The sequence below is a fragment of the Motacilla alba genome, chromosome 6 (assembly GCF_015832195.1).
Source record: "Motacilla alba alba isolate MOTALB_02 chromosome 6, Motacilla_alba_V1.0_pri, whole genome shotgun sequence".
NCBI classification, from domain to species: Eukaryota; Metazoa; Chordata; class Aves; order Passeriformes; family Motacillidae; genus Motacilla; species Motacilla alba.
The window spans coordinates 16406924-16428491 of record NC_052021.1 but is presented as its reverse complement, the minus strand read 5'-3'; the positions used below and the strand labels follow the sequence as shown (position 1 = coordinate 16428491).

The 21568-nt window shown below is 43.2% G+C and overlaps 1 protein-coding gene across 4 annotated transcripts in view; it reads left to right on the top strand.

Moving 5' to 3' along the window:
- Positions 1-19959, top strand: part of TLL2 (tolloid like 2) — an 84874-nt gene extending 64915 nt beyond the window's left edge. For all 4 annotated transcript variants that reach the window (XM_038141111.1, XM_038141109.1, XM_038141110.1 and 1 more), the window contains 10 exons: positions 3238-3383; positions 4311-4506; positions 7813-7938; positions 9640-9800; positions 11163-11343; positions 12642-12767; positions 13585-13712; positions 14493-14706; positions 15719-15969; positions 17145-19959. In XM_038141111.1, coding sequence (XP_037997039.1) covers positions 3238-3383; positions 4311-4506; positions 7813-7938; positions 9640-9800; positions 11163-11343; positions 12642-12767; positions 13585-13712; positions 14493-14706; positions 15719-15969; positions 17145-17279 — 1664 coding nt within the window. In that variant the 3' untranslated portion in view covers positions 17280-19959. The remainder of the gene's footprint in view (positions 1-3237; positions 3384-4310; positions 4507-7812; positions 7939-9639; positions 9801-11162; positions 11344-12641; positions 12768-13584; positions 13713-14492; positions 14707-15718; positions 15970-17144) is intronic.
- The last annotated feature ends 1609 nt before the right edge of the window (positions 19960-21568 follow it).

The window sequence follows — 21568 nt, the reverse complement described above, 5'->3', positions numbered from 1 at the left end:
ACTATATTATCACATTTTGAGGGGCACAACAAGATGGGAACACAAAGCAATAGCTTCCATACTTTGCCAGGTTTTGTTTGGTCTAACCAGCCCCTGCAAGCAGCAGTGTATGGAGCAAGACTTTGTTTCAGTATTTTAACAGGCAAAGTTCTGTTTGGGATCATACATTTTGTATCATTTAATACAGATTGTCTTGGGGTGGTTTTGTTTGTTTGTTTGAGGTTTTTTTTTCTCAGATTCAAAGATTAGTCTTTTGTTTCTCCTTTGTATGTTTTACTTATATAACATTGGAAATTAGCATGTCAGATCTTCTACAGGTCAGGTATTTTAGAAACTTGCATAGCACTGAGATGATGAAACCACTTCGGTGGAGGAACAATACTACCACAGTCATTAAAAATCAGTAATTTCCTTTTTCCATAAATGCTTGGGTTTTTTTTTGCAGTAATGATTCTAAAATGTATTAAAAGCCCTCATTGTTTTCTGGGCAGCAGGCATTTTTTGTAGAAATACCAGTGTTGTCAACAGTGTTGAGGTTGACTGTATTGATACCGACATTGCATCATCTTCTTTCTTCAGCCACAGGAACAAGCATAATGCTGGAAGCCCAGTGCCCAAGTGTCCCATAAACTCATGAATAATGATGCTAACAGAGGGAAGTGATGCAAACATGGGACTGTTGGGGAAGTGCAAGTAAAGCATATGAGGATTTCACAGCAGTTTGGGGCTAACAAATCTGTTTCACAGGAGAAATATCTGGTTTCTGCAGGAATTGTTACCCCAGAGACAGAAGTAGCTTGCCTGATGTTGGGCTTTTTTAAAACATCTCTACTGAAAAGCAGCTGTTGTCTGGACCATGTGGTTTGTAACACCCCCTTTATGGTAGTTTGTTGGAATTAGAAGTGATCAAATTAGTGTGTATGGCATCATCCTTCATATTGCTAAATGGTATTGGAAGAAAAAAATTTTACATTGGCTGCATTCCAAAGTCACTTTGCAAAGTGTCTTTGTTTTCCCTTGACAATTTCCTATATTTCCTGTTGATTAATAGGTGATCCCTAAGGATTCAATAAATATGAGCTTGCTTCACTTGATTTTTGAATAGAGCAACTGAAGGTAGAATGTACATCTAGTGGTCAAACAAACTGCAAGTTTGTATTTTCCTGCCTCTTCAAGAGTCGCTTTTTATATAACTCTTTCCTGCAAGGAATTTCCCACTATAAGGCTGTCAAATCCATGGCTTTGCCTGAGAGCAAGCACAGAGTATGTCTGCTGTAAACCAGCTTGTACTACAGATACAGTGATGGCTTATTGCACAGTTTCATTCTTATCTCTGGATGATGAAGGGAATGCTTAAGCATTGGATATCTCAGCCTCCTCTTGTCAAAACAGCAGGTAGAGAGGTTATCTACATGTCTCTTCATAATTTATTTGCTGAAATAGGAGATTTTCCAAAAGTCTTCTTTAATCCCTATTTCCCTCTTAGGCAAGTTCTGATAATCTCTGGTTTCTTTTTCCCTTTGGAAAGTGGCTTGCTCAGGTGTTTTGTGACTTCTGTGCTTAGGCAATAAAGGTAGTTTTTATTTCCAGGAGGGTTTGCATATAATTGTTTAATTTTCTATCAATTTTTGTCCAAAATCTTTCTCTGATGCCGTTAGTTCCTCTTTTTCTTTTGACCTCCTCCATCAAATTTAGCACTGCTTCTCTGTCTTCTGCTTTAGTGACAGTGTATAGAAATGCACATGCATCTGAACTTTTCTGCAAACTGTGGATGAGGACTGATTTTTGGGTTTGGATTCCTCCAAGTCTTGGCCTTAAAGTTTTCAGAAGATGGGAGGAAAGAGGCAGAAGCATGTAGCCACATGATGGTAGAATTACTTGATCCTAAATGACAGTTTATGTAGTGAAAGTGTCCTCTTAGTTCAGTCATTCTGTTCCCTTTCTTTCATGAGATTTAAGATGGGAAGATGATGGTGGTTTTGCCCCTCAGCACTGCTGACAACCCTGAATGTGCCGTCATTACCTTCTTTTCAGGCTCTATCCGTGGATGTTCTTTCCATTTTGCAGTAAGGCTCTTCCAAGTATAGTTGACACTCAGCTGTATGTCAGTGTGAACTTCTGCAGTGGATAGAGAAAATATTATTTGTTGGCTGTCAGTTTCATGGCTCTTAGAAAAAAAAGTCCTCTGCTCTTGAAGACCTCTTTCTGTTGGGTGGAGGAGACAGTTTTTTAAAGGGTCCTTCAAAGGTTTTTTCTCAAGCACCACTGGTAGCACTGAATATATGAACTCAAATTGCAATCTAAAATGTGCTCTGCAGCTGGATTTTTGGGTGCAACTTTTTGGTGGTGCTTTAGCACTGATTCTGTAAGAAAGAGGTTAGCTGCACTAATGAAGCAGTGCTTTTAACTCGGTTACATTAGCAGCTTACAATGCAAGACCAAGACGGTGTTACCCAATGCAAGCAATCTGCAGGACACTTCATGGAGACCCATATCTGAATTGCTAATGCAATGCCTTGTGGGGAGAAGCCAAGGGTGAGGATGGTTGATACCTGGCAGATGTCATTGCAGTAGCATCTCTCTTGTACTTTCTGCCGGTGCTTTTTGTTTCCTTGACTTTAGGCGCAGGCAAAACGTTCATGTGTTTTGTAGATGTGTGTCGTGCATCGTGGGTAACGCAGGTTTTAGCCTGTGATCTTATTTTCATTTTACTTAGTCTTGCAGACAATTTTGCTGAGCTGCTGTTGTCTTCAAGATATTCACTAGTTTTATATTAAACTAGATTTCCATTAAATTTTCTATTTTGGTATTTAAACTTACTCTTATATTTGGTACTAGAACTTAATTTTTTATGCACAGCAGTCAGCCTGATGGTCTGGTGGTGCCATCGTGTGGCTGGATTAGATTTGCAACTTCTCCCCTCTCCCACAGCCTCACCCCCAGCTTTTCTTGGTTCTTAGTGCTGGTAGCAGGTTTCAAGCGGATATGAAAGTGAGCAGGAGTATGAATAACACAAATGTATAAAAAAATCTCTGTCCCAGTGAGCTCACCTTCTGAGGAGAGCAAGATAGGAGACACTGTTATAAGACAAAATGTTAAAAACATCTATGCCTTGTGTGTTGACTTTGTATAGCAAGCAATACTGAATCACATTTGATGAGAAAGGTGTGTATGGAGTGGGCTTTACCTAGAGAGAAACTTGTGATCTCGTGGGTTTGCTGTTTCTTTTTTATGAAGCTATTTGTGGTGGAGAAATACACAAAGATGCTGGCCAGATCCAATCTCCCAATTACCCAGATGACTACAGACCTTCCAAAGAGTGTATCTGGAAGATCACAGTTTCTGAGGGTTTTCACATAGGAATCACATTCCAAGCCTTTGAGGTGAGAAATATCATTGCATATTATATTACAGATATTATTTTGCCTCTACAAAGCCTTTAAAATGAAGAAGAAAGTAGTAATAATAATAATAGTAATAATAAAAAAATGTTTGACTACTTCAGAGTACCATTTACCTTACCAGACATTTGCTCAGAGATTTTGATTTTTGAAGTTTAATATATGCTAAGTTTTCAAAAACTGTTACTCTAGACAGAAGGAATTAGAAGGATCTCAAAAGTGTTGATGATGTTAGAAAGGGACTCATGAGTCCTTAAATTTTCACTCTGGTCAAATGGTCACAATCCAGGCAAAAAACTCTTATTGGTGTCAGTGGCACTTGTCAGATTGCAGGATGTGACTCCCCAAAGAAACATCGTGTTCCCAGCTGGCAGACAGACTTTGAAGAGGTCACAATAAGTTTTCATCTATTGGTTATAGGATGTCTTACACTCTTAGCTACATGCCAGTGATCAGTCTCTGATTGCTGATGTTAAGTCACAGACAGGAGTGGGCAGGACCTTGGTTGGTGCATAAATGTCATCTATCTCACGGGCTCCTGTGGCTTGTGTACACTCACCATGCTTGTCCTGTAAAGGGCTGACACTACTATTTCACCATGGCTATTCCTTGAACCTTTTTGTTTGCAGTTGTTCTGCACTGTTTCTTACAGCTTCTCTTGCAGAAGCAGTTTGTAGATCAGAGACTGGGTTTCACTGCAGGATAGCCATGAAGCAGTGGCAGAACAGAGATGTGCCTAGGATCAAATGCAGTTTGAACTGCAGAAGAGCTCAGTGGCAGCCACAGCAAGTACTTAGTTGTAGTCAGTTGTTTGGGGAACTGGTCTGTGGCTGGAGTCTAACTGTGTCACTAGCCTGGCTGGAAAAACTCCTACTAGTGAGGTACAGACACACACTTTTCCTGCTGCAGATTGAATGGCACGACGCGTGCTCTTACGACTACCTGGAGATACGAGATGGCCTCACTGAACAGAGCCCGCTCATCGGCCACTTCTGTGGCTATGAGAAGCCAGAAGACATCAAATCCAGCTCAAACAAAGTGTGGATGAAGTTTGCATCTGATGCAACCATCAATAAAGCAGGCTTTGCAGCAAATTTCTTTAAAGGTATGTGATCTAATACCTCTCACAGTCGAAGTTGGGGACAATTCATCCCTTAAGCTACTGCCATCCACAAATCAATTCATGCTATGTAACAATTCACACATTATCATTCTATCTACTTGTACTTAAGATTTTTTTGAGCAATTTGTTTGCAAATATTGAATTTATGTACAAATTGCTTTGAGACTGTAGAGGGGGTTGATGCTTAGGCAGAAACACCTCCTCCCTGATTAGGACAGAAATGAACTCTGCTGAGCTGGTGTCAACATAAATGTTGCACAGCTGGATGGAATGTCATTTCCATTTAGCCATACCAGAGGACACTGACATTTTCAAGGAAGTACTAATACTGCACAATGAGTGTTTTAAACAGCTCTCTGCTGAAGTTCTATTCCAAAAGAAACCTCTGGAGAGGGGATAAATCTAAATGCAAGTAGAGTCCTAGTAAAAGAATACTGAGACCATTAGGAGACAAATGTATTCCTAAACTGAGATTCTCTTCAGGAAGATGTAAGATTAAGATTTTTTTTTTTTTTTTTAAGAGCTAGACCCTAGAAATGGTCCTTTTCCAGCATCCTGGTGACTTGGTAGAGGCAAGAACCAAATATCTAACTGCTTGGGAAAATACCTGTGGAGCTGCTGGGGGTCAGACAGTCATGTTTATCTTGGGTTCCGTGGCACTTGTACAGAAATAATAGTTGCAATGCCAATATTTGGATTGCATAAGTCCTTTATTTATTTCTATCTTAACTTTTGTCTTGTATTAAGAGTATCATGGTCCATTTAGGTTTCTCAAATTTTCAGGAGAATGTACTCTGTGAATTAAACTTTATTTCATGAACTTAAGTCTTAAACCAAACAAACATGTCAGGGCTCAATCCCCTTGGCTCAGACTAGGCTATCCTATGAATTCACTTATTCACCATTCAAGGCATAAAATGTCATCATTTATAACCCATAATTCTTAAACCATGCACTTAATTGGAAAAAAAAAAAAGTAAATAAAGTTTAATTCACAGATTATATTCACCTGTAAATTTGAGAGGTCTTAATGGACTGTGACAAAGGGTGATTGCAGAATCGCTGGCAAATACTGTCACATTTGATCTCAGTCCCTCGACAGGTCTCACAGTACCTAGATTTCCTTGTTTAAGTTTCTCAGGTTCCATAAAGGCTCAGAGAATACTTCTTCCTAAAGATATTTTGGCCCTTTCAGGAGTGAACAGTGCAGGCTGACTGTGGCAGAGATGTCTTTCAAGATTAGCACTACATGGAGACACAGCAAGTCATTCTCTAAAATCTGAGTTTCACCTACAAGTTTGTAAGGGAAGAAAGTTATACACCTGAACCTGAAGTGCTTTCTGTGTGATGCAGATAGGCAGAAATAAATTTGTTTTGTTTTGTTTTTTAATGTAAAAATGTGTGAACTTGTACACTAGTGCAATTGGAGACACAGGTATTTTCTGTGGAATTTTAGCTGGTAGACTAGATCTTTCAGTGTCTGCTTGAATTTCTCATATTTGAATCAGAAACCATGTAGCTTGTGGTTACAGCATTTTGGTTTTGGTTACAGCATTTTTTAGTCCATGCCAGTAAATTCAGCTGAGGAGCAAAGTGGTTTTGCTTGAACCAAGCATCACAGTAGTCATAGCTGCACAATTTCTAGCCAGCTTGCATCGTGAGCAGAGCTGACGTCTGTGTGCAAAAGCTGTGTGAACACATGTGCAGACTACATGTGGAGTTTCAAGCTGGCATCTGAAGCCTGCAGTCTCTACCTCCATATTCAGGGGGATTGTGAGACACTCTGTGAGCAAAGGGAGCAAATTAGATGGTTCTGCAGGCACTCTTCAGACTGCTTCTCATAGCTGATGGAGCAATGGATGACCTTTGCCTTAATGGATAAGGAAAGGAATAGAGCTTCAATTAAATGTCTTACAACACGGAAAGAAAATAACTTAGCCTAAAAAATCAGAGTTAAGGATGGAATTGAATGCTATGCTTTGTGAGACCATGCAATGGTAATGTCTAAGTTTTCAGAGATAATAAACCTGCAGTCAGCTTAGAGGGTAAGCCATTGGTCACACCCAAGATGCATTGCCAGGAAGAGTTGGAGAGCAATTACCTCATGTCCACCCAGCCAGGTATATCTCATGGGATACCTCCAGGATTATTCTTGTTAGTTATCTTTGTTTTGGCAACAAATTGTTTGTATCATTGAAGCCTATTTTTATATGGTTGAAGTGTTAGTTCATCTACCTGAAGCAGGGAAGAAGAATGAGAAGCAGCAGGGTCATGTACTGCCTGTGGCTCCCCATCCCCTCCTGCCTTTGCACACCCGTGGCTTTGCTGAAGGGGCTGAGTGTAACTTGTAGGGGTACAAGGCAGGGGGAGAGGTGCTTGGAGTGAAGTTGAGCCAAGAAAGGGAAACAGAAAGATGTTTTCTGAAAGTGTTTTAACATATTTGTTTTCAGGTTTGGTTTCCTCATACCTAAACCAGAACTAAAATATTTATATTAATTGGCAGTAAATTAAGTTAAATTCCCCAGAATTGAGTCTGTTTGAACAGAACAGTAATTGGTGGATAATTTGTCTGCTCAACCCAGAACTTTCTTGCTCTTATTCTTCCTGTTTTCTTCCTCATTCCACAGGACTGGCAGGCCAGGGAATGAACCAACAGTAAGGTGGCAGTTTGGCTGCTAGCTGAGGCTAACCCACCACAGCCATCTTAATAAAACCATCTATTAAGGGATGCATGTGGAATCAGGGGTCAGGGTGAGAAGCCAGTGCCTATCTTTGTATTAAAGTGTCAGTTCAGGTTGTTGAGATATGATTGAAGAACCTGATTTCGAAGTCTAGGACAGCAAGAGTTCATGTGCCTGTGAAAAGGCAAATACTTGCATGTCCTGCCAGCTCCTTCGCAGCACCCCGTTCCATGGGGTATCACCTCCCTCAGCTCCATTACTGTGTGTGCCATAGTGGGTTGGTTCCTGGTAGCTCAAGTTACTCGAGAGTGTGAGGAATTTAAAACAAACAAAACAAAGCCAAAAAATAGCATATGAGAACAAAAGGCAATGAAGTCTTTACCAGGGACAGTGTTTTCCTGCTCGTGTCTAGAAAAAGCACTGTTGGCTAGTAGCAGTAATGGCAGTCCTTCATGGTTCTGGTTGTGAGCTTTGCTGCAGTGCCTATTCCACAGTCTTGGCTCAGCAGTCAGGGCTCTGTTCCTTCTGTCTAGAAGGGTTGCATGAGGAATATCAGGGTGTTTGGGTGATCAGGAGAGTGCTACTTGCTCTGTTTTTCTCCTGACAGAGATGGATGAATGTTCTCTGCCGGACAATGGTGGGTGTGAGCAGCACTGTGAGAACACACTGGGCAGTTACAAATGCACCTGTGAGCCTGGCTATGAGTTGACAGCTGATAAAAAGAGCTGTGAAGGTAAGTACCCACACATTGAGCCATCTGACTCTAGGAAAGGTACTACAGCTGTAAATGGAATTGAACAGTCTTGGAAGTGATTTTCCTTACCCCTCCATCCTCTTTATTTCACTTTATTTTCCCCCAACTGATATTTTTGTTTTTGTTAACATCTTCCATTGAAAAGCCAAGTTTTGGTTCAAAAAACCCTGAAAGTTCTCTGATTTATACTGCTAATCATTCCTAAAGCCAGTTGTCCTTCATGGCCACAGATTGCTGTTCAGACCAGCTCTCCCACAGTGCAACATAAGGGAAGTAGGCATTACAACCCAGCCATTGAGTGGCCCAAAAGTATTTAAATCTATCACTGAATTTATTTGTTTTTCATAAAGGAATTTACTTCATATAATAAAATATCAGTGTTTTGTCTGCATGCAAAACAGGCTTTTCCACATTGAAGAGAATTTTCCTCCCTTCCTCTTTTATGAAGAAAAAAAACCCCTGTGTCTATAATAGAAGGTGTTAGTGTCAGCTTTCTAGAGAGTTAATCTCATGCAACAAATGTTGCTTCTACCAACAATGCAGTTGTTGGTGTGCTGAGAAATCCATCCATTGTTCTTGTCTTAAAACTCTCTCTGTAGGGACATTTAGGGAGCTCCACATGCTATCAGTGGTGCTCTCAACATCACCTGGTTTGCCCTGACTTCTGCTTTTGTCAAACTGTCTGCTATTGACATGGTGAGGGCAGTCAGGTGTGTGCAAAAGGCTTCTGAAAGCTTTTTTTTTATTTTTTTCATAATTTCTTGCTATTTTAGCAAGCCAGTTGCTAAGTTGCTATAACTTGGCAGGGGTTTTTTTCTGAACTTCACTCTTAACCGCCTATTTTAAACTTCATTTGTGGGCAAAACAGAAAGGATAGTCTTTGAAACCATAGCAGTGTACATCAGAGTAAATTGCCTTTTTTTCTCTAAAACCACTTGCTTGCTACTCTATTTATATTGAAGTTGCTCCCTTGGGTTAGGGTTAGTCCTCTTAATGCAAAATGATGCTGGGAACACGACACAGAAAGCTTTTATCCCTGTGGGTTTTGAAGATGTGGCTATGTCTCATTATTCTCAAGAAACAGCAAAAAAAAAAAAAGAAAAAAAAAAGCTTTGTTGCAAATAGAATTTTGCAGCAAATTGAGGTTTACTCCTTTGAGGTAATAGCCCTGCCCTCCCACAAGAGGATGAAGCTGAGATGTCTTAAATTTTTAAAGGATATGGGATAATACAGCTAAGTCTTGACTTTGCCTTCAACTTTCCCTAGAGAAGATGCAGTCCAAATATAATAAACCACTGAAGAGTTGACAGGAATGTCTTGATAAACTTAAAATAGTAAGGTTTGTAGCACTGAGTGTAGGTGAATTTACCAAGCTGGGCTTTACAACTGTGTTGTGCACATCAAGTCAACTGATTCACAGTAAGCCCAAGGAGAGAGATCAAAAAGGAAACTAGTCTGACATGGTGGCTCTCAGGGCCATAGCCTCACTGGGAGGTGATTTACTGCAGGTAAAGTTTCTGTCTTCTTCACCCTTCCCAGCATTTTAAGCCTGTTCTGGAGGCTGGGATTTGAAATGTGCCACCAACCAGGATCTGGTTCATTTGCTAGTTAACGCTGTGGCCCGGTCTGTGTGTCTGAACAGAACCAAGTAAAACTTGTGTTCATTTATTGCCTCTCCAGCTGCCTGTGGGGGCTTCATCACCAAGCTCAATGGGACCATTACTAGCCCTGGATGGCCCAAGGAATATCCTACTAACAAAAACTGCGTCTGGCAGGTGGTAGCTCCAGCCCAGTACCGGATCTCTCTGCAGTTCGAAGTGTTTGAGCTGGAAGGCAATGATGTACGTAACCAGTCCCTGCATCTCTGAGGTGGGACTACTGGCTAAATCAGAACTGGATAAATCCTTGGGGTACAAGGAAGAGGAGGCTCTGTCTTACTGGTGGAGCTTCTGGTTGTTTTCCCACCCTCAATGTAATTACACCAATAACAGTGACTGTTCTTCCTGAAGTCTGGATTTGCTTTCTCTATGAAGTGGAAGGATTAAAACTGTTCTATTATAAGTGGGTGCAGTGGTTTAACCCAGTCTGGCAACTAAGCACCACTCAGCTGGTCACTCACTTTTCTCCAGTGGAATGGGGGAGAGAATCAGAAAGGTAAAAGTGAGAGAAACTCATGGGTTGAGATAAAGACAATTTAATAGATAAAGCAAAAGCCACTCTTGCAAGCAAAGAAGAATGAGGAATTAGTTCACTACTTCCCATGGGCAGGCAGGTGTTCAGCCATCTCCAGGAGAGCCAGGCTCCATCACACTTAGTAGTTATTTGGGAAGATAGACAATGTCGCTCCAAATGTCTCCCCTTCCTCCTTCTTCCCTCTACTCACCCCCACTTTATGTACTGGGTATGATGTCCTGTGGTATGGAATATCCGTTTGTTCAGTGAAGATCAGCTGTCCTGGCCATGTCCCCTCCCAGCTCCCTGGGCACCCCCAACCTCCTCACTGGTGGAGCAGTACAAGAAGCAAAAAAAGGTCTTGACTCCATGCAGCTCCTGCGCAGCAGTAACAAAATGTCTTGATATTATCAAGCCTTTTCTCAGCACAAATCCAAAACACAGCCCAGTACCAGTCACTGTGAAGAAAATTTAATCTAGCACAGCCAAAATCAGCACAATGGGCTTCTTTTCTCTCCTAGTGTTGCATAATTGTAGGTATTTTCCATCCCTAATAGGTGTCCCGCCTCCCACCTCCCAGTGCTGCTTTTGCAGGAAAATAGTTGGAAATGAACAATGAAGTAGAGTTCTTCAATGGTAAAGGAAATAACAGTAAAAGAGTCTGTTCTCTGCCATGCACAGTGAAGTTTGAACAAAGCATTCAGGTCTGAGTTTCCCTACTGTGAATGGGAGCAGTGGCACTTCCATAATTCAGGAAGCTGTTAAAGTTCATTCAGCCCTGTCAGGTTCTTGGATAAGGTGGAAATAATTACTTTTGCTAAATTCAATAAACCTTTCCTCTTTCGAAAAACACACCCATCCTTTAAGATCGGGGCAGGAATCGAAGGGGTGAGAAAACTGACAGAGGAGATTTTGGGCAAGTTAGGAGTGTATTTGAGTACAAGTCTTTTTCTGTTCCTTCTCTGTCCCCTTCCTCTGAAATGCTCTGTTCCAAGGCTACAGAACTGAGAAATCTTTTCCTCTCTTGCCAGGTCTGTAAATATGACTATGTTGAGGTTCGTAGTGAGCTGGCTTCTGATTCCAAGCTACATGGCAAATTTTGTGGCTCAGAGAAGCCTGAAGTAATCACGTCATACGGCAACAACATGAGACTGGAGTTCAAATCTGACAACACGGTCTCCAAGAAAGGCTTTAAAGTTCACTACTTCTCTGGTATGTGACTGTATTCCTTCACTTGCCTACCGATCTCCTCTGACTGAACCTCTTGGTTTTGGTGAACTTTCTTCAACATCCTGTCAGAGCCTGACCTGGTTCATTAAATCTAAAAGCATGGTTGCTCTGTTCTGTGTTACCTTCATCTTGGGTTCTCAGTGCAGTGTATGGTCCAGTTTCATAGTGTGGTGTCAGCAAGATGCATGAGTTCCATCAATGCCTCCAGTCCTTCTACAGCAGGAAACAATGTGGAACCTAATCCTGGAAGTTATTTTTGTCCCTAGAAGATAAGAGGAAAGCTTTTTCCTCTGAAACTAGAAGATTTAGAAAATTTCCAGTAGTGTTCTATATGGTAATCATTCCCATCAAAGCAGTGTGTACTAGTGGAAGTTTTTAATCCTGTTCTCAATCCTTTGTCAGTGATGTACCTTGTTGGCAGGCAGTCTGGAGGTTAACTGTATGTCATTTGGAAGCAGAAATTCAATTTCATTGTGTCTCTTCAGCAGAAGCCTAGGAGTATTAACGCTTTTGAGGAGAATGATCAGGCAAAATGGCCTTGAATTAGGACAGGTGCAGAGTAGAATCAGGACTAAGGGTTTGACTTATTAAATTGTACAGGAGGAAGGATGAGGTGGGTATGATTAATCTAGAAATACATTTGGGAGTGAGGAGACAGATGAATTTAATGAGATCTAGGGAGGGCGTTAGGGAGGGCATTATCCCAAGTAGAGATTAACTTCTCATAAATTAAAGTGAACTGGAAAGCATGAGCAGATCCTGTGCTCAGAAAGTGAGACTGAGGAATGCATAGTCCTGAACACACAGGAGTCAAGATCCCCTGGGACATATTTCAGCTTCAGGGAGCAGCTCATACCTTAGATCTTCTTCATCACCTGGCTGTTTGTGCTCAGACAGAGCTATTTAGAAATGGAGGCTCATCAGAGCACATAAGAACTTGAAAATATAAAGTAGATTTTTACCTTGGCTAGTGAGTTTCTGTGATGATTTTCCTGGGCTCTGTTCTTAAAGAACGAGAGGCTGCTCTAGGTTTCTTTAAGACAGGAGTCTTTAACCAATAGACTTACATTATGAAATAGAACACATTTGTGATACATTTTATGGAATGTGAGGCAGTTGAAGAGAGTAGGATCTGGGCTAAAAAGCTGACTGGACTATTCCAGCAGTAGAGTTGGAGGTTTGCATTGCTATCTGCCAGCCTGGGTATGGGGCTCTCAGCTGGTGACTCCGGTAGCCTGTGTCACTGTTAACTCAGTATTTGTTGGTTTGATCCTGCCCAGACAAGGATGAATGCTCCAAAGACAATGGTGGTTGCCAGCATGAATGTATCAACACCTTTGGGAGCTATATGTGCCAGTGCAGAAATGGCTTTGTGCTGCATGAAAATGGCCATGACTGTAAAGAAGGTAAAGTCCCCACTCCTGCCCTCGGGAATGCCAAGATTCTTCAAACACTGGTTCAGAGCGTTTCCTGCCCTGTGCTGAAAGGAAGTTTGTACAGCTTACCAGGCAAGGGCAGTGAAAAAGCCCCAGCTAGCTGCAAAACTGGCTAGAAATAGGACCATTCCCATTCCCCAATCTTGCTCTCTGTATGCCCACAGGGGATGGACGGGGTGGGGATGAGAAATTTGACTTGCAAATGGTGCAGTTATGGGACATCATTAGACTGGTCACTGCTGCTTCATTTAATTATTGTGTTTGAGTCAGAAGAGAAAGGATGAGCTGAGCTAACCACTTGCTGGTGCCAAAACTACCTTTCTTCCTGCACCCCTATCCCTGCTATGTGCTCCCATGGCTTTCCTGTATGTGGTCTCTGGTCCTTGTCTGACCTCTCCATGAGCTGATAAAGCTCTCCAAATTGGCAAAACAATGCAAGGCTGAGATAGCACCAGAGTCAACAGAGTGGAGTGGTTGAGATCATGGCCCTAGGAACAGGGCAGGTGAGGTGAAGGAGCAGGAGAATAGATTAGGGTGTGAGGACATAGGTTAGGTTAATGAGGCCCAGGAGAGTGAGATGGTCCATTTCACCACCTGCCAGGTTAGCTCAAAATAAGTATAGGACAAACCCACCAGAACTATGGAGTAATACTAAAAACTCTTGTTTGGTGACTGAAGCCTTCCATATCTCTGCCCTGCAGAGGGTCTCAGTGGGCAGAGAGAACCATGTAGGATGCTACAGGGTTGCCATGTGAGACTTGCCCCAATGCAATTTCTCTCTCCCAAGCTGGTTGTGAGCACAAGCTGAGTGGTGCAGAGGGAATGATGAGCAGTCCCAACTGGCCTGACAAGTATCCCAGCCGGAAAGAGTGCACCTGGGACATCTCTGCAACACCTGGCCACCGAGTGAAAGTAGTGAGTAGCCAGAGAGCGGGCGTGTGAGGCAAGAAGCAGGCTGGGTTCTGAGGAGCTGAAGTGACTTCCCACCACCACTGTGTGAGTGGGAGGCTGATGCCCTCAGGTCCTGTTTGGGGCTCTTGGAGGAGAGTTTTCTGGGAGGCTGCCCTGGTTTGCAAAAGGGCAGAAGGTCTCAGAGGGACACAAGGCAGAGGAGAGGCAGCTTGGAGGAGACGCCAGCAGATGACAGCTGTAGAGTATTTCCCTCTGTAAACAGATGGCATAAATGCCCTCCCACCCCTACCCCTCCTTGTGAGCCACTCTCTTGGGGCTGTTTCTACATAAGGTGGTGGCTGAGCCAGCCCCTCTGAGGGAGAGGGGTCAGGCCCATTTTACAACATGGCCTAATGCAAATGGCAGGACATGCCCAAAGCTGTGCAGATGGCCCATGTAGTGGGGGAAATAATCCCTGTGCTCAGTGGAGGTGATATTACAGAACTGCCCTTCTGGTGTGCTGGGCAGAATTTCCAGCCAGAAAAATAAGTGTTATAAGGCTTGCAGTTGATAACTGTTTCATGCACCCATGTGAGGCAGCAAGGCTGAGGCAACACTGCACACTGATAGAGTTCTTTGCCACCTTGAGATCACTCTTGTCTGAAAGTACATTATTCTGCTTTAGTGTGTGGGGAGAGTGGAACAGATGTACCATTTGATCTGTTTCTCACTTGGCATTTCAGCGTGTGCTAAATGGCATAGTCAGATTTACAACTGTCTTAATTCTCCATATTCTTGCTCTAGACCTTCAATGAATTTGAGATTGAGCAGCACCAAGAATGTGCCTATGACCACTTAGAAATGTATGATGGGCCCAACAGCAAGTCACCTATCCTTGGCCGCTTCTGTGGCAGCAAGAAACCAGACCCTGTAGTGGCTTCTACCAACAAGATGTTCCTCAGGTTTTACTCTGATGCTTCTGTGCAAAGGAGAGGTTTCCAGGCAAAGCACAGCACAGGTAAGCTGGTTGCCTGCCAATACCCCAGTGCCAAAAGATGTCATCAAGTCTCACTACATTTTTTACTAGGTAAAAACAGACACACCTTTCTCCCAAATAGGCTTAGCCTAAATTTTAAGTGGTGTACATTCAGTTCCCGGACTGCTGCCAGTGTCATACCATAAATACCAGCTCCCATAACAGCTCCAAATTCTCTTGGTATTGGACATTCCTGTTCAGGCTCTTCTGTTAAATTTGAGGTATTTGGTTGAGCAACAATCCCTTTTGTTCCACATCAACCTTTGGAAAAGGAGGTGATGAAATTTAGCCCATGTATTGGCCCACCCTCAGAACAGGCCCACATTAGATTGATTGTGGTAGAAGCAGAGCTGTGCTGTGGACAGACACAGCTTGATCCTCCTATCTGTCCAGCCCAGAGGTGGGCGTGTTGTGCCAACATTCATTTCTTTGAAATCCCTGCCACTGTAAATAGATGAAACATGCTCGAAGTGGCCATGCACATGACACTGGTGAAGAAGTGTCTTCCTCATTGGCTGCAGGAAAACTCTGCTAAAGCACACATGTGCTACACAAACACAGGGCTACTTTTGTGCATTGTGTGGGCAGAAAAGGATTGTTTTGGTCACCAGTTTTCTGATATGCTTCCTCTTCCTGCTGACAAAATACTTGGGGTCAGAATTTCATCTACAGGACAAATACAAAGTGATGGCTTTTCTAATACAATAAAATTTCCCAGAGTATTTGTCAAGAACGCCATCCTGCAGTCTAAACTGATCACCTCTTTCCATGTGTGTTCTGTACTAAAAAAACCAAGTTCCTCTAAGCTCTGTGGGTTTTTGGATTCATGGGTGACTGTAGAATTCACTGGTAGTTTGGTGCAGTGTTTAATTACCTTTCCTATTGCACTTCAAGCTGGAGGTCTTCTCTGCTCATGACTGACCCAAAAGTGAGATGAGTCTTTGTTGTGACGAAGAACTTTGAGAGACTGTTTTGTGTCCTTTTCTCCCTTCAGAGTGTGGTGGGCTCTTAAAGGCTGAAGTACAAGCTAAGGATCTGTATTCCCATGCTCAGTATGGGGACAACAACTACCCAGGTCAAGCGAACTGTGAATGGGTGATTGTAGCTGAAGATGGTTATGGGGTGGAGCTAATATTCCAGATATTCGAGATAGAGGAGGAGGCTGACTGTGGGTACGACTACATGGAGATTTACGATGGTTACGACAGCACTGCACCCCGTCTGGGACGCTTCTGTGGCTCAGGGGTAAGCCATGATAGCAGTGATTTCAGAGGGGTTGCTGAGGGTGGCAAGGAAGAGTACCCTCATACCATTTTTGGAGAGGGGCAGTTGTCACAAACTGGTACTGAGAATGCTTTGTGGATGGGTTTTGCTTCTTTCCCTTCCTCAGGAGATCACAGCTATTTTATCTGTTACACAGTGTTGGCTGAAAAATTCTTGCTGACTGACTGTCCTTTTTAGCCCAGGGCCATGTACAGCAGCAGGAGACTGCCACGCTGCTGTGCCCCAGCCCTGCCATCAGTGTTGTGTAAATGTGGGAAATGGCTTCCAAAGGCCAGTTTCATCCTGTGTTGTTTTCTGGCTCAAGCCAAGTTATGTTGTGGCCGTGCTATGGCAAGGGTGAACAGTGGAGGGACTTAGAGCTGTGTGATGCTTGCTGCCTTTAGGATGGCATGCTGTCTCCTAAACTGTTTGTCACCTGCATCCCCATGACCAGGAGTGATTCTAACATGAGTGCTGGTGTGTGGTTTTTGGAATCAGAGGGTCTGTGTTTGATTTCTCTAGGCCTTCAGCAATGAAATGGAGATGTTTCTTATTGAATTTAAAGAGAGACAGTCAGGGACCACATGTGTGGAAGAAGTTCTCACAAACTGGGAAAATGGTCTGGAAACCAAGACAAGCAAAGGCAGAGCAGCTTGGTGTGAAGAAGCTCAGGGCAGCTGGGTAGTAATCTACCTACCTGCCCACTGATGAATGAAGAATGGCTGGGAAAGGGAAGCACAACGAGATTGCAGCAGGTCACAATAGTGTGGGACATAACCAGAATTGTCATGTAAGATAAGTACCTGAGTTATTTTAACCCCGGGAGAGCCTCAGCTGCCAAACAGGTTCCAGTTTTCTCCTGAAAAGACAATGACAAATTAGAGTAAACCTGAAGACTGGAACGAGAATATTATGGGGGGCCTGTGAAAAAAGCAGCTGGAAAGACTGGACTTGTAGAGTGGACTGACATCAGTCTTCAAACATAAAGAGCAAAGGAATGTGCTTAGGAAGGCAGATCAGGGCAGGAGGTACTGAGCATTCAAGTCTTCTTGTTTACTGGCCATTCACTCTGGGCCTAAACTCTAGTATCATGGTGCAGACAGTTATTTAGTCTACATATTTGACCACTGTGTACTGTCTTCTTTCCTTTCCTGCAGCCTCTGGAAGAAATCTACTCTGCAGGGGATTCCATTATGATTCGATTCCATACAGATGACAGCATCAACAAGAAAGGATTTCATGCCCGATACATAAGTACCAAATTTCAGGATGCATTGCACATGAGAAAATAGTTTGACTGCTCCTCACAGATATTCCCCATCTGAAGATTGAGACATTTAACTGTGATCTTTGTCTCTTTTTTTAAAGCTTCTGTGCACTTGGCCAAAAGCAGTGTACATTATTTTCTGTAACTAAAACTAAATCCAGTCTCAAAGGTTTGCCTCTGCAATTATTAGCATGAGCCTTTCTTGTTAACCTGCCCAGGACCAAAAAATTGTCTTTTAATCATACCTGCCAGGGCATAAACATTGTATTTTGCACAACTTGCCATGGGGCTGAATGAAGACTGAACTTGAATTGAGAATAGCCTTCGTCTCTTGCATATCTTGTTTCTAGGTGACATTTCCCAAGCATCTACATGAGCTGTCTGAACGTATTTTCTGGAGCAAGTGTTTTGGACAGACATCTAGTAGGATTTTTTCAAAGGACTTTGTGAGCCACCCGCTCTCCCCTACCTGCCCCAACTACTCTGTGCAATAAGAGAACAACCAGATGGCTGTGCCTGCATCACTCTTTCTGTCCTCTCTATTATTGTCTCGCTTATTGTTGAGTGGCGAGCAAGGCAGGGGACAGGGACAGTCTCTTCTAGCTACTTGGATTCCAGGGAATGAGGAGAACCCAGTATTTGGTTTGTAGTAATTGTCATGGTATATGTTGAATGGAAATACTTCAATGCAGTGCCCAAGGCAAGGGTGGTGGCTGACATGGAAATGTTGTGGTGAGATGCAAGGCAAAGCTGTGTGATGGTGGCAAAGCTCAGTTATGGGAGTGTTGACAGCCTGCTCCAGTTACACCACCGTGCAAGGCAGCTCAGAGGGCTGTGGCAGCAGTCCAGGCCCTGTCTTAAATACGGAATCTCTCCTTCTCACTCCACCCATGCCTGCTTTCTCAGCCTTCTTTACACTGCTTCCTTTCCATACTACCACTTCCCTGTGAGCCCTTCCTTTTCACAGCAGAGCTGCTCTCCCCAGGGCTCCCTGCCACAGCCTAGGAGTGCTCTGCAACTTCAGCTGGCCAGAACATCTCGCTGAAGAAAACGCTGGGGCAGGGGAAGTCAGGGTCCCTGAGGGACACAGGCCATGCTACAGGTCAGCTTTGGTGATCTCTGGGAACCTGTCAAACTTGCAAGCTGCAGGCATGGGGCTAGGAGTGGAAGATTTCTTCTGGTTTCTGCGTCCTTCCTATTTGTCACTGGTGCATGGCCCAGTCTCTTAACTTCACGGCAAGGGTGCAAGTGAGATGGTGACTTTGACTTAGAGCACTTAGAGCTATAAGGCTCAGACATGTTCTTGTTTGCCCATGAGAGCTACCCAGCCACAGGCTTGAAGAATTAACAGGTTAGCTTGGTGCTTCTTTCAGAAAAAAGAAAAGGAAAATTGTGTTTTAGGGGAACCACTGTAACTGAGCAGTTGACATGGGAGGAAAAAAATACTTCATTCTGAATGTTTCAGTAAGGCACTCGTGGGCAATTATGAGCTAAAAGCTGAGGTATGTTAGCTTTAATAAAGTATTTATAATCCAAGGATTGCTATGTTTACATAACCATTGTGCTGTCAGGCTTTGGAGTGGCACCTCCTCTCTTGTGTATGACTGTGGAGAAGTGTGGAGCCAGTGCCACTGTCTGGCACAAACAACATTCCTGGAGATAAGGGTATTTTCAGATGGATAATAAATAGACCCAGCCCTCTCCAGAAATCCTTGAATAGAATATGGGCCAAGTATTGTGAATACTAGGAGAAGCAAATGCATGAAAATATTTTCTTGCTTAGATCAAGAAAAGTAAAGTAATTTATGCATACACACAGAGGATTATATGTATATAAAATGTGCATGTAGAATACCAGTAGTCAAAGCCTTAATAAGTGTAATGTGAACAATACTGTACCATTGACTATAGCTTTATTGCAAGCTGTATAAAATTGTTATCTCTATTTTGGTTTTGGGTTTTTCGTTTGCTTTATTTTAGATTTGCTTTGTTTATTTTTTCAAATTTTGTGGCCTTTTTACAGGCAAGACCTCTGATCTCAAGCTGTTTGACCATGCAGGTCTGGGGAAATGAGCTCTGCTAGATGGGGTGTGTGTTTGTCCTTCTCTTCTTTGCTCCAGTTCAAGCAAAATTACAGTAACTCAGGTCTGGAAATAAAAGTGTGACATAAATCCCTGTGAAACAGAAGCAAAGTTTCAGGTGACGAGCAGCAGTTCAAGTTTCCTGACCTTTCAGTGGCAGCAGTGACTCTAGAGAAAAGTGACTGTAGCAGGTTCCCATGTACGTTAACATCTTTTTTCCATCTTCTGGTAATTTGCCATACAACCCAGACTGGTTTGATGCAGATGCTTGCAATGTGGTTTGACAGATTTATGACACTTCTTAGTGTTCATCCAGGTGTCTTTTGTGACGGTGTGTTCACAAATATTGTACTGTGCATTCCAACCAATGATCTATGTAGAATATTTCTGCTGTACTGACTGGACTTTACAGTCAATAATTCTAAATGAGTGAAATTTTCTTAACAAAAAAAAAGTCAAACCCTTTGACGTGTGAATATGTATTCTGGTCTTTGTGTGGTTTTACATTTCACTAACTAAAATAATTTTTAGAGGAGGAGAAGAAAAGGGTGTGGGAACAATCACAAATGTACCTGTGTCCAGAACAAATCTCTGCATTCATTAAAGACTGTGGATTCAGTTGTACATTCTGTTACATGCTTGCATTTTCCACTTCCTCATGGAGAGGAAATTTCTTATTACATCCCTTGTTCTGCCAACTTGTTGTTTGGGTCTACTGCTAATACGCAGGAGGAGTTTTCCTGTGGGCCTTTAGGCTTGGATTTGCTACTGCAATCAAGGGAGCATTTAGAAAGTGGGGCAGAGAAACAAGATGGCCAGCCAAAGGGCTGCATTGTTCCATGTGCTGCTCACATTTAAGAGGGCTGAGATGCACATCTGCAGTGATGAATATCAGGGGTCGGGGAATTAGTCTGAAAGCATTTTTTAAAGAATCAGCTTATTTGCTGCACTACAGCCTATGGCCTTCAGCAGCAGGTGCCAAAGACCCAGAGACTTGAAACTCCTGTGTGAAGGACAGCAGGATGAGGCAGATGTTCCTTACTGCAAAGTTTTAGTCCACAATCCGTGGCAGCAAAATGCTGCTAAGGCACCACCTAAAATGCTTTTCTTCCTCTTTTTGTCCACTGCTTGATGTCTACCCTGATTGCTAAGGACCATGTCTGAGTTCTTTCCCCAACACACACCTAACTGATTAATGTCCCACTACCCAGAACTGTTCTGTGGTGTGTATCTCAGCTACCCAAACCTTCATGGTATCTGAATTTCCTCCCAGATGTTCCCAAAGGCAAAGCAGTAGAGGACATGAAGTAATAAGCATCCCCAGGTAGCCTCCTGCAGCCCAGTACCATGGCACAGTGTGACCCAGTGGCGCAACTTACTTCAGAGAAAGAATGATGCCTCAGACCAGGCAGGCTCATTGGTCTCAGCATCAAGCCAGTAGAAATCTTCCACTTTGTCCTGGCATTTCCAGCAAATGCTCTGACAGATGAGGTGGTAGCCTTAGAAAGCAAAAGCAGGATTCCCCTCTGTGCCTCGTTTTAAGCAGCCTTAGAGCCAAAAGCTGCCTTATTTGCCAATGCTGGTGGTAGAGAAGATATGGAGGCTCCAGTGCCCTGAAGCCCAGCTTCCCAGGTGTGTGCCAGGGCCTGGATATTCTGGGACCCAGCCAGTTTGTCTGAGTCAGCCCAACAGAAATGCCATCATCTCTTCCACTTTGCAGGTCCCGCATGTGTTAGCAGGAAGAGAAGCTTATCCTGAACGGAGCACTAACCCTGACATTGGGCAGTCTGCTGTTACTGCATGCAGGGATTTTCCATGGAGAAGCATGAAATGGTGAGTGGGAGTTGGGTCTTTGGATGGGAGCGGCAGGGGGAGGTCAGAAAGCAGGAGAGGTGAGGCACTGGGCCACCTATCTATTGGTTGTAAAGCCCTGTGGGGGTGTTTAACCCTCCCGTTCTCTGCCCCAACCAGAGCAATCAAACTCACTCCTTCATGAGCTCTGCCTTTCCTTACAGTGCAAGAGATGGTTTCAAATACCTGCTTGGATTTTAGCATCTGCCCTCAGCCTTTCTGTTCTGGAGGTATTGTTGGGTCTTAGGGCAGTTGGAGCAAAGAGGAGGTTGGTGCCCTTGATTACGAAGCGGACCTCTGCAAGGTCATTCTCATGGGCAGGTGTCAAGAGGATGCTGTCATTGTTCCAAGTGGCACAGCATTATTGCATCCAGCTTAGGAT